Raw genomic sequence first — 27,712 nt, forward strand, 5'->3', positions numbered from 1 at the left:
TTCGCGTTTCGTGAACAGCATTGGAGAGGCAAATTTAACCACGATATAACTATTTTGATTTGAAGATCTGCGGCAGAAAATTTCGGATAAATAACAAAATAAATAGTGGGAATACTAAGGTTGCTCCGCCGTAACACGCCCAGAGTTTGGTTGTGAAACTGTGCTTTGTTTTTGTATCATTTAATTAATGCCAACTGCAGCCCCCTAGGGCTGTAGCAGAAGTGGGTGTAAGTTTATTGATTATAATGCGTTTACTTTAGACCAAACTAATCAATAAAGAGAGCCTCTTTTTTATACCTTGGCGTTGATTGATTTAATAATGCTTTTACTTTAGACCAAACTAATAAGTAATAAGAAACAGCCTCTTTTTAACCTTGGTGGTGCACACGCCATCACCTTGTTATACTGAAGACGCTCATACCATCAATTCATAAAGCGAGCCAGCCAGAGATGAATCTTCTTCAATTACGTGCGCATTACTTGACAAAATAAAAATAAGGCAGCACGTCTTGTCGCCGAAACAAATGGCGCCACGCCGAAGTTCCGCAAGTGTTTTCTCTAAAACAACTGCGTCATGATTCTCCTCCCCCCCCCCCCCAAAAAAAAAACACCGCCTTAATTCACACATAACATAGACATCGTAGTACGCATATACTACAGACGCCTAGCAATATCGGTTATGACTAGTATGTGTCGCACAGACAAACACAAAAATGTTAATGATGATAAAAAACAAAACAAACTATAACTATTGGTGAACGTAAAATTTGTCACAATAAATACGAATGTTGCGGCCCACTCGCCTTCATCTTGAAAACGCTTACTGCACTCTCGTAGAAAACGCAACATCGTACGTTTATACGTTGTATCTCCAAACTCAAACCCATGGTAGTGAAGTAGGCGTTCTCCACAACGCTTCAGTTATGTTTGGATTTTTTAAATAATTATTCTTCTTCTCTTTATAATGTCGTGTTGCTATGCCGGATAAGGAATCTGTGCTGGCACTCCTGAGAACACTACCACCGACAATACTTTGCCGAAGCCCGGACACAAGAGCTCGGAAACAATATCCTTGAAGTGGGGCCTTCGCCGACGTGTATCGTGAAAGATTTATCAGAGCGATCCGCCTTGCGGGGCGCCTTCGAGAGCAACGCCCCAAGAGGGCAGACTTGATCGCGTTTCCCGGTCCAACTTTCCAAAGATGCTCGCCCAGATGCGGCCATTTGTCAAAGCGGCTCAAATGGATGACGTATGAGGAGACAGTGTTCGATAGCGTCTTTGTTGGAGAGCTTGAAGAAGATGATGTGTCTTGCTTCTATAGCCACCTTTATCGATATGTTATACATAGCCGTCGAGGCTATCGATCTTTTTTTAATAGCAGTAAAAAGGTACATATTATAAGACTTTATTGCACCTCTGATAGCATTATTTCATAAAGGCTTTCATAAATCAGGGCTTCAAAAACAAGCAGTGTACATTTATCATAAGTCCACCGTAGCGAAGCGCCAGCGATGCCCGGTTTATTACACCTGGCATCACGTCACTGCAGATGTATGCCAAACGTGCTCTGTGGTGTCGTTACACTCTTGTTATCGGGCATCTATGGTTATTTCTTGTCTCTTAACAGCAAAATTGCTTAGCAAATTGTTCCTTGTTCACCCCGTATCAAAAGACTACCATGAACGGGTATGCACCACAGAATTGGGGTAAGTCTCTCTACCCACCATTAGTCCACCAAAAACTAATAAAGCAACGGCTATCCTCAAAAAGTGGGAAACCCGTAAGGTAAAAGTTGAAGGGGATAGCGATATTCTCTTCCTAGGGCGTCCTTCAAACACTTAGTGTATGAAACTTTTCGAACTTCCTATGCACCCACAACGTGACCTCAAGAGTGCAGTAGCGTGTGTGTCTTTTGTATTGGGTTACTGCAGCTTTAATCTGTTTGATTGATATGTGGGGTTTGACGTCCCAAAACCACCGTATGACTATGAGAGGCACCGACTGGCTCTAATCTCTGAGGTCATTACGGTGATCCCATGTTACGACGCCCGATGGCAATGTACGCTTGTGACACGCATCACTAAGGCAATATTTCGTGTTGCGCTGTGAAGCATGTATACAGGACGCTTGTGTTTGTAAAGCGTGCAAGTTACTTTCACTGAATTTCCAAGCAGAGGAAGTTATCTTCACTGTATTCACAAGCTGAGGCGTGGCCGCGTGGTAGAACACCCGCCTGCCATGCAAACGATCCGGGTTCGATTCCCGCTCCGACCTTGAATTGATTGTTATTTCATATGCATCTTTCTCTATTTTTCGGCCACTCAACGACGATGATTTTTCGCTCGCAACCAACGACGCCGACGCCGGAATTTCAGCGAAACGAGCTGCTTAACGCTGTATCGCGTTGACGAACCGGCATGTGGCACAGAAATTTGTGTGGCCTATCAGAAAACTATCGATCATAAAAGGGCATGGGCCACATAGCGGGTTTATAAGTGGTACTACACACAACTTCTACGAAAAGAAAGAATGCAACAGCTGGCTCAACAAATGGTCGCGAAACTACGGTAGCCGTCCGAAGACCCCCGAGAACGTACAGCGAGAGAATACCACAGGGAACTGAAAAGGCAAAGGGGGCTGCGACAAGACCCCTATGTGATGAAAGGCCTACACCGGCGACGACGTGCGTGTTTCGTGTCTCTGTCTGCAATTTAAACTTTCCGAACCGAGTATAAACATAGAAACACCGTAGAATCACCTGGGTAACACAAAGGATGTTTAACAAAATATTGCTGGAGTAAACATTATTGGCCATGAGTGAATTCGTACCCATTGTAAGATGGCAGATGCGGCAGCCATCTTTCTAAGGGGATGATGAGCTGCTGACGATTTACCGTGGCAACTTTTTAGGGTCAGGTAGTGCTCAAAGTGCGTCTTCGTTTTACTAGTTCTCGTCAGTAAGCCTCGAATTCAAGGCACATTTTGTTGGATATTAAGTCAACGATACTTGTTTCTGTGGGTTATTTAATTGAAAACAGCTATGTTTTAAATAATCATTAAAGTAGTGTTTAGACTAACAGATCAAATCCACTTGTTCTCTAAGTGGACGCCACCAGAAAAGAGCATGTTTCTGAGATCTTTGGAGGGCAAAAGCTGGCTTCACTATTGCCGGCAAAGGATTGTGGGAGCTTCCACCCAAGCTATTATTTTTATAATAATAAAAGGGGGTTCTTTCCAGGTGTTGCCTTGGGTAACACCTGGAAAGAACCCTCGTCATCTAGCTGTCAGGCCTAGAAACAGGCTAGAAGCAACCAGATTAGTCTTCAGAATCGTCCAGTTTCACTGTTTCAAGACCTTGTGTGGTTGCAAGCTTCACCCATTTTTGTCTTCTCTCTCTCCGTTTCCTCGCTGTGTGATTAACGCCTTCCTTGCGTATACAAGCCCCAAATTGCCAGATCGTTCCCACTGGATAAAGTGAGACGACTGTCAAGAAAAGTTTTACCATTCTAGAGCTCTTTCCTATTAATCATTGCGAAGCTGGAATGCTCGGGTGTAAGACGCTTTCGTTTACTTCCAGTCCGAGGATTTTACGTGCCAGAACCACAGAACCACGATACGATTACGAAACGCGCCGTTGAGAAGGACTCCACATTAATTTTTTTTCTTAACCTGCACGCTGATCAAAATGCATGGCTGTCTTAAAATTACGTCATCGTCGTGTACCACCTTAGTCGTTAAGTTACAACTGTAGCTTGTAAAGCGCTGAGCCAGAATGAATGAATGAATGAATTAATTAATTAATTAATTAATTAATTAATGCATTCTAGTTAATGAGAAATAACAGACGATGATGCCAAGGATAGCATAAGGGACGCCTCAATAATAATACTTATACAAAGGGGAAGAAAGAAAAGTGGACGAAAAGATAAATTGCCGCTGGAAAGGAACCAAACCCGCGACCTTGAAATAACGCGTCCGATGCTCTATACCGACTCAGCTACTGGGGCGGTCATGCCCCGTCCCCTTCATGGGGTATATATAAGCATTTAAATACCGTAGTGTCAGTGAGCGCCGCTAGTAGGCATGACGGTGAGTGTGAAACACTTTTTTTTTCCTCTCCGTTGGCGTCATGTAGCACATATACACACAAATAACGCTTTGAATGAATTAAAGTATCGGTTTCTTTCTGTTACAGTTGAGTGGTGACAAATCTCGGCATTTCATAACCCCCCCCCCCTTTTTTTTTATTGCGACAAAGACTCGCCTTTAAGGCAAGTCATTCGAAGAACGAGCTCATGAGGACAACCTATAGAGCTAGATAGAACGATTGCGAAAGGTAAGAGCGTTCTCTTTCCTTAAGTCATTTAAGAAATCTCGTTTGAGCGCCTGCGCTCATCGCGTAGAGCTTACGCTTTTCGACCTCGCCGTAGTGACAAAGTAGCGAAGAAAATGGAGCTCCGAAGCGTGGCACAAAAGCTTAGTGGTTCCTTGTTCATAGAACGATCCGATCAGGCAAGCGACGAGGCGAAATTCGAAAAGGAAAAAATTGCATCGCCGTATATTTGTGCACACGCGACTGGCAAGGGCGCCCGTTGAGCCGTGAACTGTCGCGAGGCCATAGGGCGTCGTCGCAGCGCGCCTTTGTGGCTGCCTCGCTTGGCGTCACGCGCTTAACGTTGCGCTACATCCGTCACGCTCGTCCGCGTTTCGCGCAGAGTCAGCGTGTCTCAACAGCGTCTGGCGACGGCGACGAGGACATGTGGTGGCGCGCTTCGCACTCGCTTGATATGAACGTCAGTACGCAATTATCGTGGCCTGCAGTGGACGCATCGATTCTTTGAGCTGTTAATTAAGCTTAATTATTCCTTTCAACACACGCCAGTCCTTTCAGTGTATTGTCATTGCAAGGTTTTGTTAAGAGGGATCCAGAAGCCAGCACCGGCAGTTATCTCATCCCTGTTTTCTCCCCTCCTTTCCATTGTTCTCTCCTCCCAAAAGGGTACTGGCACCACTTACCGAAGGCGAATTTACTGCGCCATACTAAGACCCTACATACAGAGACAACTTTAAGCAAGCGTGAAGCTTAGCACACGCTGATAATTTTATTTTGATAATAAACCATTTTTTTCCCGGGGCATACCCACCAACATCGGCATCGATACTATAGCTGCACGTCGAGCTGCAGTGCTGATTCTCGTGACTTCACGCAGCATCCCGGCTAATCGTGATGACGTCAGGTACCAAAACTTCTAGAATAACCACTTGTGCTTCACCAATACATTCGAAAAGGTCGCTTGTGCGTCACCAATGGAACAACGGCGCGGAGCGGCCGAGGCAGCGTCGTGATATCTTTGGCGACCACGTGAAGAGAAGCTCGCCCCGTGCTGTGACGTCAAGGTACAGTAGGAACAGATACTAGCTTTTTAAAACATACTGTAGCAACTTTAGTAAGGGTGCACTCATGATTAGCACAACATTTTCTAGACTTTTCAGGTCTTTGCCTTTTATTCGATACAAGCAAACTACAACCGAAAAATGTTTGTGTCAGGAACCCCTTAAGAAAACGACGCAAGAAAATAATCTGGCTTCGGAGAATCATGGGTAATGAGTAACACCTCAAACACAGGCAAGCCTTAAGGACGCGCATTAAGTTAACCGATACAATATGGTATCACTTCGTAATATGCTGTGATGAAATACACCGAGCTGGGTTTAAACATTATGGCTAGGCATATTTCGGAAGAATCCAGTAATGGGCTGATCGGTACATGTCTTCAAATATACTGAGTGTTTTCTGAGCGCTAAAAGCACTCAGTATATATCAAGACTTAGTCTGAGGATGTTTGGCTACATATGGAGATGGTTGCATCTCTTTTGAACTTAAAAATGGACAGCAACGCGCTCTTCGGAATATCTCACGGTAGACTCCAGCACCTGACCGTGCTGAGCGGCGTAGACTTTACAATGTGATAAAGAAGTTATATATTTATATAAGCATGAGTATGTTGTGGAAACAGATTCTGCTTTCCCGTTAACAGAATAATTTACAAAAGAATCGTGGTTACGTAATTTCGTAGCGCACTGACGGTCGGCATTCCTTTAAACTTGGCGTTTGTCAGAGGAGAAAAAAAAAACATTGCACGACAGAGAAGCTTTCAAGCAGTTGGTTTATCGGTCACACAAGTTTGCTACGTTTTAGTGCACTTTTGAAGTAAACCTAGACATTGTAACCTCGAGATTACGCAATGTCCTCAACATTTCGTGCGCTTAGCAACTGTACTCTTTTCAGTAGTCAAAATGCGTCTGTTACGAAAAGAAAAACATGTTGTAAACGTCAATTGAAGTGACAGTAATTAACAAGCGATTTAGAAACGATGTATTTTACTAAATTAACATATACGTTCGTGCAATTACGTTACGTTATACTCACGGAGTCTTCACTTAATTACTCTATGACAGCATCAGTAGAGGTGTCAGTGGTGGAGGTAAAAATGCCGAAATAGCAGGGACATGGGCAGAAAGTCCGCTCTAGTAGGATCATGCTACATATCGTACCTCTCGCTCCTATCACGTACGTTTTTAGCGAAAGGGGATAAGTTTAAGAGCCTGTCAAAGCACGTGAAAAATGATTTATACGCGTGATGGATGAACAAGACATTTAGTGTAACCGCCAGATCGCTTGTGTCAAGTTTAGTGGGCATGCACCATTGAAGCGGATGCCGATATCCATCGGCTTGGCGTTTACACAAAATGAGTTCGTTCGCATAGCACGCTGCATAGAGGCGGCAAAGCAAGACCGGAAAAAGCAAAACTGAGATGCTTATAGGATTTCTCACCCGTTCCTGGCGTTATTTGTCCTCGTCGTCGGCCCGCTGCCGGACTCCTGACCCGGCACGGGCGCCTGGTCAGCGCGGCGAGGCAAAGCATCGCCGTTGGTCGAGATGGAAAAAATCATCGCTTCCGAGCTCCGCTTCCGGACAGACGCGAAACGACGGAAGTGTCTCCAAGTCCCGCTTCGTTGGGCAATCCAATTCTGGCCGAGACGGCAGTTTCTTCGTAGACGGAGTATAGCCGTGGCTTGCTGCGACAAGCGGAAGTGATTCAGTTACTTGAAGCGAGTGTCGTTCCGGTAAATCTTTGCCGTTACGGTCAGGTCACTGCGTGGCGGATAGCGACGTCGATTCTCGGACTTAAAAGTCCGTCGGAAAGAATCTTCGAGAAGTGCGCTTTCACTCTTGTATAGGCTGTACAAGAAGAGACTTGTGGCCTTGTAGACTTCTGTGCTCAACGCCGCCCGATGACGCGAATGGTTTGAGATCGCGCACGGTTAACACAGACGTCCCGGGGAAGTCCTCTTAACAGCGTCAAGTCACGCCAAGTCCTGATGCGACTGCAGTGCCCTCGGTGAGCTTCGTCGTGGCGTCTTCTAGTAAAGTGTCCCGTTCTTTTTGTCCCCAACACGTCCGATGCACACAGTCTATCCAGTCCGACTTTCCAAAGGTTTCGCGTCTTCAATAGCGTTCCCGGCCTTCAACGAGACACTGGAAGTCTTCCCAGTGTGTGGGCTTCTTACGTCTATCCATGCAAGACTTCGGTTCCCGACTGCACCGTGTTGCTCTTCTCCTTCCTACACATCATTCTGATTCATTTTTTTTCTTACTTTCTTTATGTTCGCTGTTGCTTCCTTCTTCGATGCAGGACGGGAGTGAGGGAATTGATTTAATTAACGACTTTACCCTCTTCTTGCGCGCTTATGACTTAATACTAAACTGCCTCTTCCGGCAGACCCGTCCCGCAGGCTGAGAAACAAGTCACACATCAAGTATATTATATTCTGAAGTTGAAGAATTAAGATAAAAATATAACGGTACTTGAGTCGCTAAAGTCCATTTCTCCGCATCGATCACTTGATCCGAGCTAGCGAGCCAGACATCCTCTCAGAGAGGTGAAAAAAAAAATCTAGCAGAAGAACGGGAAGAAAAAGGGCGAACGGTTTCTCTGCTCGGGTTCCCGGAAATTCCACTCCTGCGACGAAATGTCGCACAAGAAAGACACTCCTGGGTATCAAAAATACAATAAAAGGAGCCTGAAGCCGGTCGCAAACCGTGCGAAGACAGCGGATTGACAAGGCGAAGCGACCAGAAAAAAAAAAAAGAGAACTCGAGAAATCCCAACAGCGTCGAACGCAATCACAAGACTTTCTTTCGGCGAGCGAGCGCCCGTGGGGCCAGCTTTATACCTTCGCGCCACCGATGCAAATTGTTCGCGTCTCTCGGGTGGCGGAGACAGGCGGACGAGGAGGAGACCCGCTAGCGGTTCGCATCGGAGCAGAAGAGGAGAGAGAAATCTGCCACCGGCTGAAAACGAAAACGGGCCGGAGCAAAGGGCAAAAAGCGAAAGCTCCTTTCCCCTTCCTGTCAACCCTCCCTGGAGCTGCCGAGCACACGCGACAAAGTTCTCTCCGCCTCTGTGCCCTCCGCCCCCTGAGCAACCTTTACTCCGTCATCCTCCCACTGGGTGTCTTCCTCTTTCTTTTTTCGGGTCTTGCTCGAACGCGGTCCTTTCTCACCTCACCGGGGTTAGAAGGGGGTTCTTGCGTGCGCTAGTAGTGCCGCAACCAACTAGTAACGAGAGACGTACCCAGGCTCGAAAGTAGAAATGCAGAGAGCTTTCTTTTGTAAGAGGATTCGGAGCACTCGGCACACCGGCGATTATACCCGTCTCGTGTTTCTCATTGTTGGCCCTTCTGTGGGCCGGTGACTTATGTATGTGTGTTTACCCGTCTGTACTTATTCGTGCGTACGAGAGCTGTTTCGAAAGTCTCTTTTTTACTCGCTACCTATTCTTTTTCCCCCTTTGTCGTCTTTTGTTTCGCAAAGCCATCAGTTTTGCTTGAAACCAGTGGGGCCTCGAAACACCGGTGCCTTCGTGTTTTCTCAAATAGCTGTCTTCACTGAGGTTTCCTCTCGGAACTGCGCTTCTAAGCCGGATTTCCTACAGTAATTACGCGAATCGCGAAAACGAAAAAAAGAAAGGGAAACGCTGTTTTTCGAGCAAGCACGCAAGCCCATTTTGGATGAGCACTTGTAACGATGTTGAAAGCGATCCTCGTTGTGAAGGGGATAGAAAGTGGAGAGTTGGGTGGGAAGGTTACGTTAGGTCAGCCGGAGTAGTAGTTGGCGCAACCAGGGTGCACCGCAGACACGTCGTGCATGGTGTAACCGGTGAATCGCTCCGGAAGTGTATTGCCCCACAAAGTGTGCGTGTGTCTACAGTGTAAGCTTCACGTGTTGAAATCTCGCCATATCAGTTTCACTTGCGCAGCGGCGCATTTCGTTTGCCAAGGTAGAGGTCATCGATCAGTTTCCAGTGTGCTCGCCACAGTGTTATGAGTTTCGAGCAGTGTCCTATAGCTTGAGTGAACGTTCCTCGTTATCTGACGCGAACATGACAGCTACAGTCGATCTGCGCAATGCGTCATCGTCATGCACAGTGCTAAAACACACGACAAGGAGGCGACGTGAAGTAAAACTGCAAACTGCTCTACTGCAAAAGCCATCATAAGGAACAGCAGTAATTTAAGCCAAGCAGAGCAGAACGATATACGGAAGCGTTCTATTTCTAAATGGACATTGGTTCTTGTGTCGTTGTTATGGAAAGTGAAAAGCGAAAGTGTTGAAGAAATGACAGCGCGTGAGTAATATAGGAATCACAAGTTCACGGATTGTAGGTCGATTGAGTTTGTAGCTCTCATTTGTGCAATTGCTGTGCTTTTCAACGCACACGACACCACTGTTGCAGAATCGACAACGTATCCGGCTCAGCGCTCTGCTCACACTTTGGCTAGTCCAATAGACACTTTAAACTTACCAATTAAGATGTGTCGACCACTTAATGCATATCTGCAAGTGACATTGCCACGAACGAACACATGAATCGCTTGCTGTGGAGCTTCGCAGGTGAAATTTTGTTGTCAGCCATATGCTTAGGGCATCCGCCTTGCCCATACTCCCAAACTGGTATCGAGCCACCATTTAATCATGTAATTTTCACTCTCTTGCACTTTCCTCACATCACACATGCCCCAGACTAAACGATAACGCAAGAATTAGGTTTCTACAGCAACAAAAAAAAAACGGTAAACAAGAAGGACAGGAAATACAGTGATGTTAGCCAGTTTTACACCCAGCAATATAGTTCATACGCTTCATTTGGTTCATTTGAGCGTCAACAATAATAATGACGTCTATTACCTGCCGGAATGACTACGTGATAATGATGCCCGCCGTAACGGAGGGCTCCGGATATTGAGACAATGTGGTGTTTTGCTTAACATGTCACGGATATCACACAGTACAGGATCCCGGCCTCGACAGTACACAGACCATCGAGGCCGGGATCGTACCCACCACTTCGGGTCAGTAGCCGAAGCACCACAACTACTGTGCCGCCGAGGCTAGACACTCGTAATCGAGTGCTCTTCCTTGTTCTTCGCACATTTGGCAACAGCTTTCGACATTCGCTGAGATAATTAGGTGATCGCGGACTTCCTTTCGCACTCTCTATTCGACGAAAAAATAATCACGAAGTGCTGTAATTGTCATCTTCAGCGAAACACCTTATGTGTTTAAGTAGCGGCTGTCCACTTGCACAGGTGAATTAATAAATAGCAGCCGCAGTTGACCTGAGATGGTGTCTTGAAGCTATCACCAGCAGAAAATCCAGCTACCTAGCCGTCATGCATAGTCACGCCCAACCGCTCGTATAACCCCTTCCGACCTTTTCCTATTAATCCTCCCCCCCCCTCTCTACTTTCACACAAGCGGGAAAATTGGCCGACGGTGGTGTTTACCTTTTATAACGCAACCTGACGCGTCGTGATGTAGTAACCGTGTACTATGGAAACGTGATTGCTGCACAACAGGTACTTGCGCAACAGTGGCAACGAAACACGAGTGCGAAGCATTGGAACAAGTGAGTCCATATAGTAGACAGAAATTATGCAGACTCGGGGCACTGTAGGAACCGACGCAAATGCAATGCTTTATGTATCAGCAAGGTGAACTTTGGCTGCTGTTTTAACAGAGCGCACATTCAAGCATACTTCACACTTTCGATGCAGTTCGCTCACTGCGGGTCACAAATATTTGTAGGTTCAAACGAAAGCAATAAACGTCGAAGCAGTTTCACTGTATTGCATTTCGATAGCTAAGACGTGTCTCAGCTATTGATATGTACATTGCAGGGAAATCGGGGCCTTTATTGAGCCCTGAAATCTTCTGAATCGTATGAAACTATAAGAGCTTCACCTTTTAGAAACCAATGAGGTTTGCCTTAGAAAAAAATGGCATAAACATCCTATTGGGGAAAGCAAACAAGGCAAGCACTCAGGTGAAAACGGTGACTTGAACTACCATTAGAAACAGTTGAGCAAGGAACACGATCCAGCGCCATTACCTGTCCAACAATTTCTCATCACTAATGAACATGTAGCGCGCAAACAATATTTACTCAATATGTGGCAAGAAACCGACATTCTACGTAGCAAACAACCATAGATATTAAACCGTCCTTTAGACTTTAATATACAACACTAGATGACATTAATTGGCGTTTTGAAATCATTACAGGGTCCTGCTTTTTACTGTATATGATGCAGCTACTTGTTGCGGGGGATGTGCTGTCCGTAAATGAAGCCCTCGTATTGAATCTTTGTGGCCTCTGTTGACATCTTACGGCACGTTGTACATACTGCAAGGAATACCACAATAGATGATTTATGACACGCAGGAGAAAACGCATACGGGGCTGTGTGCGCCTTCACTTGCATTTACTCTATCTTATTGCACTGTTTCTTGAAGTCAGCCACAATCCACCCACTTGTTACGTTACGGAAGAAGAGACGCGCAGTTTTCCGGCGGATGTATATCCCCGTACGGAAAGACGATGCTCAGTGTCCCCCGCATATCTACATACACTGATGAGACGCGCTACGTCCTCGCGCCTTGCATATATATATATATATATATATATATATATATATATATATATATATATATATATATATATATATATATATATATATATGTCTGTGTGTGCGTGTGTGTGTGTGTGTACCAGCATGTGCGCTACACCACACGGATCAGTGAGCGAACATTCATTTTTTTTTGTTTTTTCATAGTGTGCGTCCTTAGCGTGGGGCATGCCACCACTCTGGCGGAACGTTGACTTCCCGCGTGAACGGGAGCAAGGACGCTGTGCCGGGTACGGCATAGGAAAACAAAGTGTTCAGGTTGTCTCACCTATAAAGTGAAGCGAATGATCAGATTCGTGCTCTTGACGGTTCAAACGGATCGGGATTGGAAAATTGCAGGCATAGACGCGCGTGAAGGGGAACGGGCATCACAAATATCGTTTCGCTACACTTTGTGCTGGTGTCTCGAAGCCCGTGGCTTCTGACGCGTGTGCATACCATGCGGTATATTAGACAAAGAACTTCCTTAGCAACCCGAACACGTTGGAACCGACACATACACTACACCCACAAGAGCAAACACAGAGAAGATGCAACATGAGATACACATAGGAATGAAAGAGAAAACGAAAAGATGAATTACATGAATTAGTGTAAGGTGAGACAATACACATAAATGTGTATATGTGCTATCCTGTTTAATCGTACCAGAACAGGAGCTCAAGTACCGCGATGACCGCCGCGCAACAGTACGCATATCCTGCAAGGTTCACGTTTAAGCGACCTCCTCTTGACAACATTCTGATCTTGATTGTTGTTACGCGTGTACACGATTATTCTGCTATTGTTTTTAGTTATGCCAATATTGTATATACGTGAACTAAAAATGTGTACGTACCGTACGCATTTCACTTATATGTGCGTTATTGTTCTGACTGCCTAAGATAGGGGCAACAACCTTGCCATGCTGCTACGTAGCACCTTTTTGTCCTTGCCCACGAGTTCGTTATGCTGCTGACGCTGGAACGAATGGAAAATAAATTGATCGATTGATATATTGATCCGCTGATGTCTGTACGTTCATGAAGACTATCTGCACGGATTCTATCCACGGTCACTCCTGTGATCACTCGGTACGTATACCGGACTCTGCCGCGCGAGTGGTATTCTATACAGCAAATATTGTGTTTTTGTAATGCTTCTAATTATTTCTACTGTTCCTATATCATTTTTTTTCTCGTTTCTTTATATTATGTCATGATGATATGATATCCGGCTCTAACCTAGCCTGTACATTTGAAGGTAAATTGTTATGCGCAAATTTCATGAACCAACTCGGTCAGCAACATGTTTTAGTGCACCCCACCTTCCCATATTTTCATGCACAAATGAAAAAGATCGATTTAATGAATGATTGATTGATTGATTGATTGATTGATTGATTGATTGACATTTGTAACTCCCGTACGCAGCTTTGTGCAGGTAACTATGCGACGAGCGAGGCATTGAGCAAGGATGTGTGCTCTCTATGGGTGCAGCAGTCCTGGCGTTGACAAGTCGTCCAGCCAGCCGTGGCGGTGATTGCCTTGGGAGTAGACGGGAGACGGAGAGGGACGAGTTGCGTGCGCCGGAGACGGCGGTGCGGTTGAGCGTCGCCCGCCTCACGCTCGCTTGATTCCGAATGAAAGCGCTGATCGGCTGCCTGTCTCCCACCGGAAGCCTCCCCCGCCGTGGTTCAGAGTCAAGGTGAAGCGCTAACAACTAAGCAACTCTTTCATTCCATGAAATGGCATTCTGCTTTCGTCATGTCCCGAGGCCAAATAGTCTAGTCGCCGCAATACATAATGAAGAATCTTTTTTTTTTTTTACTTTCACTCTGTATTACATTCGATTCAACTTCCTACGTCTGTATCTACCTTCATTGTATTTTTCAAGAGGTTTGCTTAATAGGATACATCAAAAGTACCTACTATTATAATTATTGTTTATTCGTTTATTTTTTTCTTCTTTCAGTGGTGTCCCGTCATGGAACTGCAGCTGTACCATTTACAGCGAAAACTTATAAAATCCCAAAAACCAATTATCGGTGCCGTATATCGCGGCCGCTGCCGACGGCGTACGTAACCGCTATCACGAGAAATATAAAAAAAATGAATTCAGCAAGAAAATTTTCTAGGCTCAGATAGAACTTGAACACGAACCCACCACGTCACAGTCGAGTATTCCACCACAGAGCCATGCCCAAAATTGAAACTTCATCGCAAAAAAAAAAAAAAAAAGTCGGGCAAGTCACCTCGTCAACGTGTGTGATATATAGCGTGGCGGAAGGTTAAAATAACAACCATGCGTGACACAATGCGAATCGCGCAATGAGTGGGTCGTTGATGGTTTCCCACACGCTATAGCGTGTAGGACACCATCAACGACCCACTTATGAACGACCATCAAACCGTCAACGACCCACGAAACCATCAACGACCCACGAAGAATTATGGCTGAGCACTTTGTATACAAAGTGCTCAGCCATAATTCTTCGTCGCCATTAGCCACAGCCTAAAGTGCACATGGCGTGGTACCCGCTACACATCCCTGAGTACACACAAAGTGCACTCAGGGGTGTGTAGCGGGTACCACGCTTCTTCGTAAAATTACTAATAGTAGCTAGCACAGCGGGTGCTTGCGTACTTCATAAAAAATTACATTAATTTATGACGTAGTGCGCACCTTACATGTGCACCTGTGTTGCTTGCCCCAAGGCGAGAAAGAATGAATTGAAACAAGGTCAGGGAGGTCAACCAAAATTGTTGCGTTCGGTTCGCTACCCTGCAAACTACAAAGTCTGCAACGGGCTATATAGGTACGCTGATCTTCCAGCTTTAGCTGGGACTGCGCTGAGTGTTTCACGCCGGCGCGGTGTTTTTTTTTTCTTACGTCGTTAAGGCAAAATCATTAGATATCTCATAAAAAATCAGAATTGACCGTTAACGTCACTTGAGTGATGCGGAAGATGAGTATCACAAATTGACAATCGGTCCAGCACATATGAAAAAGAGCGAACAGCTGAAATGTAGAGCCCCTAGAGTCTGATGCGCCGTGACCAAAGCGCCCAGTAAGGGAAACGGATGGTATGCCATGCTTTCGGAAGCCTAACGAACGTCATTTCTCCAGCTTCCGCGTTATCCAAGTTCACCCATCGCACCTCGTGTACTATAAAATTCGCGCTGAAGGTTTGCCGAATTGAGAAGTCGTCGTGGCGGCTTGTTTCGCAAGCATTTTTCTTATCGTCGTGACCTTCAACGTTGCGTACTGCCTTCGCCTAGCGCCGGCGTTGATTAGCAGGCCGAACGTATTCGTGTCTCAAAACTTTTTTTGCCCGTGCTAGCGTATCAACTGATCTCATTGAATTTCAACATTTTTGTGCACGAGCCCGCATGACGTAACCTGTGCATCCAACCAGAGCACGTGGTCGTGCCTTCCGTTCTTCCGTGATTGCGTCACCCTTTTGGCTATCCTGCAAGACAGGAATATGTTGTTAGGCAAGTGAGCGAAATGTCATTGCGCTCACGTGGCTTATTGCAAATGTTGCAGATCTCTCAGACGAGGAGCAGGTTTGACCTTCGTAGGAAAAAAGCGACTCCCTCAGGCGGAAAGAAAAAAGCGTCACGTTGACGTTGCAAGGTTGAGCGCATTTATTTGTCGATGCCCCCTCTTCCTGTTCGCTCATTTGAGTGAATGATGTCTGAGCACAGTAATGAACAAAAAGAAAGGTTTCTGGTGAGCTGTTAGTGCCTGTAAATTTTAATGTGGGTCTTGCTTCAATGTCATCTGTCTGCCGCAGAGGTGTACCGGTGATGGCGCTCGGCTGCTGAGCAGAAGGTCGCGGGTTCGATTCCGAACGCGGCGGTCGCATTTCGATGGAGGCGAAATGGTGAAAGCCCCAGTAATTGTGCAGTTTATGTGAACGCTAAGACAGCAGGTGGTCGAAATTTGCGCAATCCTCCACCGCGACGTGCCTTTCACTTATATCGTGGTTTTAGGACGTAAAACTCCAGATATTATTATAATCAACATTATCACCAACGTTCATCTGCACAACTTTCATGACATCTTGAACATAACGCTAAAAAGTGTGGACCACTGCAAGAAAACTGTACAATACCATGATTCTGTATTGTATACGTGTCTTTTTAGCTGCCCCATTATTCATTTTGAGTAGCCTTCCTTCTTTTTTCTTTCGTTTTTTTTCTGCAGAATTATAGAAATGGAGTGGCCGAGCTGGTACAAACCTCAAACCTCTCCAAAGCAAGACAGTTACAGCAGAACAGAAGATCTGGAAAACAACGAGCACGTGACCGACGACAGGACAAGCGCACAGTCGAGCGCTTGTCCGGTTCGCTTGTTCTGTCGTCTCTCATATGTTTGTATTTTTTTGGCAAAGTCGAGATGTCAAGTATTCCCGAACTAGCAAACAATTTCTTGTCGGATTTGAACATTTCCATTCACAGAAAGCTTCGGAGAAACTTCTAATGCTTCCAGTGTGAGTAGTCCTTTACGCTTCATATGTATACATGGGACGTACGAAATATAGTTGGGCAAACAGCATGTTCATTTACATATACACACACACACAAAAAGCCCAGTAGCAAGCGACCACGTCTATGTGCTCACCCAGAACTTTTCTGTTGACACGCTATTCGTGCTTTTTTTTTTTCATAAATTATTCAGCAATCTCTAATGGATGAGTAAACACATGCCCGCACGCACACACGCTGGCACTTTCGCGACGGCTTGCACGCGAACAGGCGCAACACAAACACAACCTTTTCACCCGCGGAAGCTTTTTTGGAAAACTATCGGGACCATCGTGCAAAGCCGACGTCCCCGGACGTTTATCCACGAATGGCTTTTTAAACCGCCCGCAGCCAACGACCCTGCTATAGGGCCCTCCGAGTTCTCGTCGTCAAAAGCTCGCTGAACCAACAGGACCGCGGGCCATGCGTTATCGCGGGCGTCCCGAATAAAACCGTCGACACACGGTAAGGCTCATCGGACCTAGTTCCGGCTCGTCTCTTTGCACAAGCCCATGCCGTCATTACTTTTTCTCGCATTCCTTGATCTGTAGGCTTGCACACAAATAGCGTTGAGAGGTCGTCGGCACAAAGGCAGGCGAGGACGTACGGAAGATCAGAACGACGTGATAGCGTAAAGTTGGAAGAAATAAAAAGACGGTGGACTGTGGCTTGAAAACGACAGAGTTTGTGAATACCTGATGGGTGCATACGTTCCGTCTCCAATATAGTTCCATGCAGTACTACAGAAGTTGAGGGTCCCGTTATCAGCCAATTTAAAACCTCCGAGTCCCGCTGATGTGTATGTATCAGTGACCTAGCCAAGTGGGGGGAAAAGGAGTGATATACACATTCCCCCCCCCCCCAAAAACAGACAAATTTACATTTCGCACATGTTTTTACCTATAGGTACACCTAGGCACATGTTTTACCTAGGCACATGTTTTTACCTGGGTAGTATAGTCATCCCGCACCCCCCCCCCCCCCCTGCACCCACACACACATCCATACAAAAGTGTTGCTATTTTATTGGTACGCATTCAATTAAAATTTGTTCTATGCCCACGGTCCTGTGGTACGTGCTTGTGACTTTTCACTCAGAAATTTGAAAACTTTTAGACGCCAGACCAATCTGAGCACTAAAAATACAGAAAAACGTCGCAATTTGGCGTCATTACAAAAAATACCTGTTATCGCCAATTCTGCACTGGCGAACGTTATGAGGCGAAAAAGCCTCGAATTTTGTGTATCTCGCTATAAGCCAAAAGTTGTTTCAATGGCGACCCTACAGACTGTTCAGCATCACACGCCCATCCGTCTTTCATTACTGAAGCCCTTTATTAAGACCTATATAGACACATTATTCAACAGAACTTTGTCACTTGTATCACTCCCAATATGATTGTTTTTTCTGTTTTTTTTATCATAACCTTTAGGAGTGCTCTACGTAGGACTGAGATGGCTGCATCTCTTTAATTTGCACGCCAAACATCCCACGCAAAAAGTATGTGTCCCGTTGTAATATCAAAAGCAGATACGACCACTGCATCGTTGCTACGTTTCGAGCGAGAGGAAACGGGCGTCTGACGTCTACATGACGCAGCCTGGTCGTGTCTCCTCCAGCTTTGGCAGCGCTGAACCGAACTGCACCACACACTCCCACCGATGGTGCAACGGCGAAGCGGCAGCGCGCTAAGCAAGGCGAGCATTGGCGCGCTGGCCAGAGATTGCGGGCCGAGACACCGGTGGGCGCGTGTTTGGCCAGCCGCCAGTTTGATCAGGCACCGCGAGGTGAGCGGTGAGTTAAAATGCCCGCCCGCCGTCATCGTGTTGTGCCGGTAGCGAGCACCGCGCGCAGGCCAAGGGGTCGGTTCCCTTGAAGTGGGTCGTCAGCCGCCACGACACCATCAATCAGTTTCGAATTCGGTGGCGTGCCTCCGCGACCTATGCGGTGGCGCTGATGTTGCACTGGCCACCTCGCAGTTGCAGGAAATGCTACGGACAAGGCAGGTCGCTGGGAGGCCCACTTGAGGGCTGCCATATAGAAGCAATAACCGATTTCGATTGATCAGAGATAGTGGCCACCGCAAAATTGATTTTTCATGCCTCGTTCTCTTTCCTGTCATTGAACAGTCCGACAGTCGCAATTATGGCAAGCTCTACCCGAGATGCGCATGGCACACCAAGGAAATGTCCTGGAATGGGAACATTGCCTCCCCGTATAGCGACTGGCGACAAATATTTTTCATCTGGGTCGTCGTCATCACAATCATCATAAACACCATCACTACAACACCAATCGTCATCGTCGTCATCATCAGCATCAGCAGCAGCAAATTCATATTAGCGAGAACTAGCATGCAGTGAAGCTAGAGTGTATACTAGAGTGAAGCCAAGGAAGGAATAGGGGGCGTTGCGTTGTAGGCTCTGAACTGTATTGAAGTAATTTTAATATAAATTGAATAAATTAAAAGGAACGAATAGAACACGTTGCCGCCGGTAAGGATTGACCAAACTGCTTTCGATCTCTACCTGTGACAAATTGTTCTGTCATCCAGCGCTTGTCCCTGCCTATCCTGTCTGCGTGTACGTATTGTGCTCTTATTTCAGATTATACAGTTAAGTGGCAACAAATTAACGTTCTCTATTCTTTCCCTGGCTTCACTGTATGTTTGCTTTCATTAAAGTTGTCTAAGAAAGAAGAACAAGGCTTTTTCAACTGCCCCTTTTTTAGCTCATTGAGCAGCGAACGAAACGGCACCACCAGCTGTAAATACAAGCGATGCTCTACGGCACTATAATAAAATGTTGCTTTACGCACAGTACTTGTAAATTCTGATTGCCGCGTACGTGAAGCGTCTGCTCTCAGCATCGCGATTCGTCCCGGGAGCACAATTTCGAGCCATTTCGTTCAGTCTCTTTCAGCCTCTTTCAGCTTTCGACTGTCACTATTTGCTCTTCAATTTCACATGAAAGTATGCAAATGACCAAATGAGACCCACAGTGATCATGTGCACCATAATGGGCTATCTGTAGCAGTGTCCATTTTTCACGTAGTGTGTGCTAGAAAGGGTAAAGTGACCTGGAACAGGGGGAGTGTCCAAAGCGCCGCACAAATACATAAGAGGAGTGAGGGCCTTTCGCGGTAAACTTCCGTGCCGCGGCGCTCCCGTGCCGGACCCGTTAAGGTCCCTATATATAGAGGGACTTTAAGACCCGTGAGTTTTCTCCGCGGTGGAAGCCGCGTCAAAGCGGCGGGCGTCTGCTACGCACCCGATATTTCGGCCGCTATTTGTCAACGTTGCGGTAAAATGGGCAAGATTTATTATTGCATCACTACAAAACAATACTCTAGTGACTGATCACCGAGATAACATGTTCGGTAGTTGTGAAGCAGGGATCTTGTATATTTCCTTTCAGCCGTTTTGTGACGGCAATCCCTTGCAACTACGCGGCCGTTTGAGGAATGCATTCTGCGCGCACCCATCGTGAGCGAAGGTACTTAATTTAGTTTGATGTGGAATGACGAACGTAAACGCGCTGCAGGTGAAAGTGAGCCGCAGACTGCAAAGATAACCAGTAGAACGTATGATGTGGTACGAGGCGGGTTCCGTATATAGCCGTCAATCGTATTCTGTCCGCGTTCCCTCCCCCGCCCCCCTTTTTTTCCATTTTTTAGGGGCGAAGCCGCTTTATAGCGGCGCCTGTTCATCCCACGTAGCCTTTGAAGTGTGTAACAAGTATAACATTTTGACCTCCAAGGTGGTGCTGGTGAGAGATTCCTTCTGTACGTTGTTGAACAATAAAAAATAGTGCTCAATGTACATGTATTTGACTGCTAATGAGAAATGAGAGACAGGAGCATTCGGCTTTTAGTTAACGCGCACGCTGCGATCCCCATTAGCAGCCATTAACACGTACATTGAGCACTATCTGACAAGAAAGGGTTGCTGTATACGTTATACTCGCTGGGTGTATATCCTCCTTAGTTTTAGAAAGGTTAAGCGAGCGTTGAGCCGCAGTGCCATGAATACAATGAACTAGTATATACCATGAACTCGAGGTGGTTAAAGGTGGGAAGTAGACACGAAGCGCAAGCCGTAAGAAAGTGTGCGTGTGCCATCTCTCGTTTAGTCCTTGGAACTTGTCCGCTGGATGGCGGTGCTTCTATATGGGGAATATATGATGAAAAGATGCGAGATGGTGGTACTTGGAGTGTTGAATAGATGGACGAACGGACACACAGACAGATGCATGGATGGACGCATGAACGGACGCAGGGGCGGATGCATGGACGAACGCAGGGACGGGCGAGCGAACAGGCGCACGCACGGACGGGTGGTTGGACGCATGGGCGGTCACACAGATGGACGCATGGACGGACGGAAGCAAGAACAAATGGATGAACGAATGCTTCGCCCCACTCTCCATCATTCAATCCGTGGATATGCTGCCAATTTTTTGTATTTGTATCGATGGTTTTTTATTTCTTCCTCGTCTTCCAACGATCGACCGCTCCGTCGTCTGCTCTCACTGGCTCAACGCACTTCTTCACGCACATATGTGATTTTCGATGGAGGCGGAAATGTTGTAGGCCCGTGTGCTTAGATTTGGGTGCACGTTAAAGAGCCCCAGTAGGTCGAAATTTCTTGAGCTTTCCACTTTGGCGTCTCTCGAAATGATATGGTGTTTTTAGGACGTTAAACCCCACATATCAATTAAAATCAGCACACATATATTCACTTAGCAAATGGCTCTCTCGTGGTAACGCTTTTTCACACTTCATATCACAGGGTTAACATACTTGTTCTGAAGCGTCCACGCGTTTTTCTTGGGCACCACTAGAACTGACTACCTTTACCGGTAATGATAAACTAATCACGGCACGAAACGCATAGGTCCAAAAGTAAATGCATCTAGTGAAATCATAATTAGTTTAAGCAATACGGGTACCAGCCCTGTAATTTTATATCTTTGATATCAGGTAAAGTTGCTGATGCAAGAGATAAAATATTTTTATGCTCCATCTCTCTAAATTTATAGGACAAGTGGCATTTGTTTACACAACATTTAGGTCACCTGTAATATTCGTACGGCTTCATACTGCAGACAAATATAACCGCTAAATTTGAGAGCCGGGTTGATTGGTTATGAGCACTGAAGGTGGAAAACACAGAAGCCTCCCCGAGTTAGAACGTACAAAAAAAAAAGAAAGAAAACGAACTACAGTTAAAATGAGCATCAAAACTTCATAACGCGTTATTTTCACACAGTCGTTTCTACAACTCATCTTTCGTATCCCACATGGTTTATGTCTTAACAAAAAAGGCCGCACAATATAACGCCTTTTGATGCCGCTAAGAATCGCAGTACATGTCTGACCTGACTTCATGGGAGCGAGTGGCAGCTCGACAACCACATTCACAACAATGACAGTTATCGCGTGTTGTACACTTGTGCTCACACCCCCAAGCCAACGACTGAAGAGAAACAGTGATGAGGAAAACCGTTTCCTTGCACAATCCCCGACCAAGATGAACCCGAAACGGTTTGGCTTAGGTATATAGAAAGCATATAGAGAAACGCAACGGAGGAAGTCTGAATCGCGCATCGGATATTCCACCACCAGGTGTTCAGAGAGAGACATTTGTCCGTTTCGATGCCCTGCTTTGCCGCAGAAGCTGCGGCGGGTGTGTCATCAGTCTGGGTGCTAGCCAAAATCCATCGGCAGATTACCAGAATGACTTTATCCAAGCGAATTTTTCTGAGAGAGCATGCCTGGCAACCGGTAACTGGTGCCGATGAAAGTGAATTCGAGGAAGGGGCAGTACAACCAGATAGCAGAGCAAACATCACTGCGATCCGAAAACATATCGTTCGGTGAAATGCAACGCAGCCACCGCGCGCTCCATGGCGTCGTTCATACCGGCACATCATTCCTTTCATGCCATCGTGACGCCTTCTTCTTCCTCGAAGGCAGCGAGCACAATTGTGATTCTGCTTTTTATTACATTCTGTTGTGCATAAAGCTATGCCCGCTTTCTCTCTCTCGCATTGCATGCAAACACTCGATCGGCGTGTAGGGCGGACGTGTTGGATCACTCGTCGCGCGCGTTTGCCACTTCAGAACGGTTAGGCCCATTTCTCTCGCCCGCTGGGTGCCATGCATGCGCCACGGAATACAAAAGGGTGCGTGCAGTTCAGACCGAACCCTTTATCACGAATACCGGTGAGTATTCTGAGTGATGCCGGCTGTGGCAGCTTGCTTAAGCGATAAGCCTTTAACCGGTTCATGTATAAGCGTCACGATGAGCAGGAGCCAGCGCTTTTGACCTTTTCTGACCAGAAGCGAGACAAATCTTTATCGAGAGCAACTAAAATGCCTCCCCAGCCCTCGAATACTTGTAGCTTCTGTGCATTCGTGGTCTTTAGCCACAGGTAACAACTGATTGAATCATCCAAGACCATAACCTTATAAACTTATCGTACACTGTCACTTAACATGGCCGCGCAATAACTAATGTACGTGGTGCAGTATGAAGAATAAATAAGTTTAGGCTGCAGTGCAAAATTATGTCTGGGCCCTTTGCAGACTTTACACATGAATGCGCTTACAGTTTTCCGAGACTTGCAAAACTAGTGAGGATTGCTAAGACACGGTCACTTTATAGATGGCCATGGAAGGGATAGACGATTAACTAAAGAGTCATTGCTGAATCATTTGCGCCTATGGGCGGCCTTGTGTTGCCCTGTAGCATCGACAATGGTGCACAGTATTAGAGAGACAAGGGTGGCACAGCGCGCGGTAGGCTGTTCGACATCAAGCCTTAACTAACAAGTGATTGCTGGACCATTTGCGCCTATGGACGGCTTTATGTTGTCCTGTAGCATCGAGAGTGGTGCACAGTATTAACGAGACAAGGGGCACACAGCGTGCGAGAGGCTGTTCGACATCCGAGCCCGCGCCATCCGGCGTTCAACAACCCCGAACCAACGATGCGGCGCCCTGCTCATCAGGCCGCAGGGACTCAAGAACCGGCCTGTCCTCTTCGGCGTTGCGGCAAGCGCGGCAGCTATACAGTCACCGAAGAGCCGGCGGCCTGCGTAATAAGAGCCAACCTTCTGCAACGCCGCTGCCGCCTCTACGGGGCCGCATGGCACGCGGAAAAACACGCAGTCTCTTCGCATCGTCCGCACTCGAAGCCCCTGTCGTCGTTATCGGTGCAAATGCACCGATTGTTGCACCGACCCGAGCGTTCGCGGCGGCCTCTTGCGGCGAAGGGAATCAGGATCACGACCTCGCGAGGGTGCGCGTTTCGCGAGGTCTTCTCGGTGTACGGAGGGAGCGCGATTATCTTCCAGCCTCAGAGCCCGAGTCGGTCGCACGTTGCATGGGCACCGACCACGTTGGCTGCTTCCCATCAGAAACTTCGGGTCGAGTTTCGTCTCTCTCCGGGCGGGCCTTGAATCGCTCTTGCAGGAACGACCACGATTACCTCCTCACCCGTATCTCCAAATCTGTCGAACCCAGCAAGCGACGTCCAGTGTTCGCTGAATGCCTTCCATGCATACACTTTTCATGAACTCCTGCGACCTGCGTTTCGCTAAGAGCTCACATATACTCGCTTGCTATCTTGTTTGTGTGCTTGCTAAAAGTGGCGGGAATGAGTAGTCTTCAGCCATATACATCATCGTTGCGAAGCTATAGACGGGCACATGAAGCACACTGTTGCGGGCGTATAACAATCACAAGTGCGGAGTAACTGTGGTGTTCACGCACTCATCAACTGACCAATCCCAGCGTCGCCAAGCTTAAGCGCGATTCCGTGGTAAACCACCAATGGCCACCAGTAGAGAAACACAACAACGTGTTAATCCACCAATTGCCACGATCTCCGGGTTTCTTTTTCTTTTTTTTTTTGAAACTCGTGAAACGAGGTGACTAAGCACATCACTCCTCCATTGCATCTACATAAATCCAGCCAAGTTAAGCTAGCTCGCCGGTCTTCTTATTCTTGTTGTGTTTTTATTCAGGTCACGTTTCCGGCGTCAGTTGGCTTTTATATTTCATTCACGGCAATCCCTTCGTTTCTCGGTCTCGTGCGTAACCTGGACGGAGCGGCCGACAGAAAAAAGCGCACTTCCTGATTGCGGGAGCACATTTCTAACAAGAGAAGGTGAGATCGAAAGATAGCCCTTGTCACGTGTGAATTACAAGTAGCGCTCACACATTACCTGTAAAGGGGTTGCCAGAAGAGAGTCTACGCGTTTAAGTTTTATTTTTTGCCAAGTAGATCAACCAATTCAGGCACGACTCGTCGCCTGCACAAAACCGGCACATATAGTTCACTTCGTAAAACCAAGAGAAACAAAGAGGGAATAAAAAAAAACAGAGAACGCTCATTTATTATAGGGCAAAGCAAACTAACTTCAGATTGAAACGAAGACTGCAGCTTTTGCTGAAGGATGGTTTCCTTGTTCGTTTATTTTTTTACTACAAGCATGCATTTGATAAAAACAGGCCACTCGTGCTTCAATGTACTATTTATGTAGCGTTCTGCTTAGCATTCAAGAGTGCATTTATTTTGTTGCTTTACTGTGAACGGTAAACACCGAAAGTCTTACGATGTGGGTTGTTTATGTCCTTGACAGACTGGGAATCGAAATACGGACCCCTATGTCACCGACCTTCGGAGGGAAACCGCGCAAAAACATCTACGAAGAGAAGGAGCGCCTCGGCGACACATAATGTGACTAAAGGCTGAACTGCTTCCGTTTTCGGTGCAGCCATCCGTGAAATATACAATTATTCATGCAGGAATCGGAAAGTAAAACAAAACGGGTAAATGCGGTAGGTAAACATGAGGCGCTGCCGAGGCGAAATGCAAAAGCAAGCTAAACGAAGCTAAAGCAGGGGTGGCACCAGGATTTTTTTTTATCTGTGGGGGGCACCCACGATAGACGAGTTCCTTCAGGGGGGAGGGTGGCAGTGAACTTATGCGTTTCATATTGATTATATTTGTTCTCAGAGAGTCAAGGGGAGCGTGGGGGGGGGGGGGCAGAACATTTTAGGACGCTGTAGCACCCCCCCCCCCCTATACTATGCTACCACTGGCGCCGCCCCTGGTCTAAAGGGAGGTTTGTATGCCATATAGGCACTGATCCAAATCTGCTTAGATTATAAACAAGACGTATTGTCCATGTAGATAGATATGGGCAGATATGAACGCTCATATTTGAACAGAGGTCTGCGGGATTGTACCATACAATACGCAACACTGTTTCGTGTCAGTTATTCCTGATTGGTCAGCTCTGCCTGGCAATCACCGAATTGAGTATACCCTCGACACTGGGGCCCTGTAGCGCTATTAATTGGCCATTTAGAAGTACGTCATGGTTGCCCAGATGCGGCGTCCAAAAGTGTGAAGACACAGAACAAATGGAGTACATAGCAAATCGCATTCCGTATACGTGTTATGGTATGGACCCGCTGAACGCTATAGGGTGACAGTAGAAAACAGCAGAAAAAACCGCCAGACCTGCGTGGAACGCACAGCACAGTCACAGCCAAGCCTGGAAAAGCGGCCTTCCAGAGCCTTTTTTAACACTCTTTAATGGGTACCCGCTACGCCATAAATAATCATAGTTTTTGTGTAGTATTCCGGAATTACAAAGTATGCTATCCTTTGTAATTCTTCGGAGAAGCGTGGTATACGCTACGCACTTGCAAGGAAACTTTTGCGATTTTTTTTTTCATGTAGCGGCTGGCGACAAAAAATTATACCTGAAGTGGGTATGCGCCACAGTTAATAGGGGATCAAGAAAAATCTTTTGTAATTGGTTGGAGCATTGGACAACCCAATCGTTACGCAATTCGTATTTGTGTGATGCCTGGTAGTATCTTTGCTGTTTTAAAACGCTTCATTGCTCATTGACACGATCAATTTCTCGACATCAAGCCTGCCTGATTAAGCGAGCAGTGCTGTCGATACGATCAGCTCGGGCCAATCTATTTAGTGTCATCCTCCTATTCGTCAGTATGGCCGCGACGCCACACTAACGCGTAGTAATATATAGACGACAACAGTGGTACACTAAATCGGAAAGGACAAACCAACAAAGTAAGGTGAAGTGTGAACGAATACCATCGTGTATTCAGGGGCTATAGACTGCCACTCATCGCAGCCATGACCATGTACAGACTGGAGAGACATGTTGCGTGTATCTGGGAAACAATACCAAAAAATCACCGTCCAAGTGTTGCGTACATGTAATTAACCAGCGAAAGCGAAACGCGTGCTCTTTGAGCGCCTCTGGCCTCGCAAGTATCTACTGTTTCTACACCGAGGTCCAGCGAACTTCCACCGGTGAGTTCGGCGGACGTCCCTTTCTTCTGTGCCGGAGCTATAAGTGCTCCGGCGAGCACCTCACGCGCGCATCCACCCTCCAAGGCCGTTAGAAGTGTGGCAGCTTGACCTAGTTGGTACGACATGACCATAATTATAGCGTGAGAACAGAACGACGACAAAGAGACAAGAAGTCCTTCCTGTCCTTCTAGTCTCTTTGTCGTCGTTCTGCTCTCGCGCTCTAACATATCGTCTCCAAGGCCCATTCGAAGCTCTCCAAACTTGATGGGTCTTCTCATCTCGGTTAGCTGGGCGGTATACGCGCGGGGATTCGCGCCCGATTTCGGCAGAGAACAGCCCCACTCCCTTTTTTTTCTCTCGCTTCCTATCTCTTTTTTTCTTTTCCTACACCTTTCACGCCCCACATCCCATCCCTGTGCCGACCTCGTAAAGAGACAGTTATGTGTAGGCGCCTCTCTCTTGTCTTCTCTCTTTTATAACAACTGCACACGTAGGCACCCGCAGGGTTCCCTTCAAGGGGGCGAGGGGAGATGATCGGAACACGCCCTTTCCCTAATTAGTGTACCGACATAGTTAGGGCCTCCTTCTCTTAGGTGTAGACACCTGAACACTATCTATCTATCTATCTATCTATCTATCTATCTATCTATCTATCTATCTATCTATCTATCTATCTATCTATCTATCTATCTATCTATCTATCTATCTATCTATCTATCTATCTATCTATCTATCTATCTATCTGTCTGTCTGTCTGTCTGTCTGTCTGTCTGTCTGTCTGTCTGTCTGTCTGTCTGTCTGTC

The 27,712-nt window shown here is 46.5% G+C and overlaps 1 protein-coding gene and 1 long non-coding RNA gene across 6 annotated transcripts in view; one reads left to right on the forward strand and one right to left on the reverse strand.

The window, feature by feature from the left end:
- Nucleotides 1-17,499, forward strand: part of LOC142803665 (uncharacterized) — an 84,026-nt gene extending 66,527 nt beyond the window's left edge. Inside the window, exons 2-3 of one of the 2 annotated variants that reach the window (XR_012894219.1) lie at nucleotides 13,447-13,720; nucleotides 16,226-17,499. This is a non-coding gene — a long non-coding RNA (uncharacterized LOC142803665). Of the gene's footprint in view, nucleotides 1-13,446; nucleotides 13,721-13,987; nucleotides 14,143-16,225 lie in introns of those variants that run through there. The other variant, XR_012894218.1, reaches the window with a different exon arrangement.
- Nep3 (M13 family metallopeptidase neprilysin 3) overlaps nucleotides 1-27,712 on the reverse strand; it is a 192,049-nt gene that overhangs the window by 138,089 nt on the left and 26,248 nt on the right. Inside the window, exon 1 of one of the 4 annotated variants that reach the window (XM_075889184.1) lies at nucleotides 6,837-8,202. The exons of 2 other annotated variants lie outside the window; for them this stretch is intronic. In XM_075889184.1, the coding sequence (XP_075745299.1) occupies nucleotides 6,837-6,955 (119 nt within the window). In that variant the 5' untranslated portion in view covers nucleotides 6,956-8,202. Of the gene's footprint in view, nucleotides 1-6,836; nucleotides 8,203-27,712 lie in introns of those variants that run through there. One more of the 4 variants, XM_075889186.1, reaches the window with a different exon arrangement.

The sequence above is a fragment of the Rhipicephalus microplus genome, chromosome 3 (genome assembly GCF_043290135.1).
Source record: "Rhipicephalus microplus isolate Deutch F79 chromosome 3, USDA_Rmic, whole genome shotgun sequence".
Taxonomy (NCBI): Eukaryota; Metazoa; Arthropoda; class Arachnida; order Ixodida; family Ixodidae; genus Rhipicephalus; species Rhipicephalus microplus.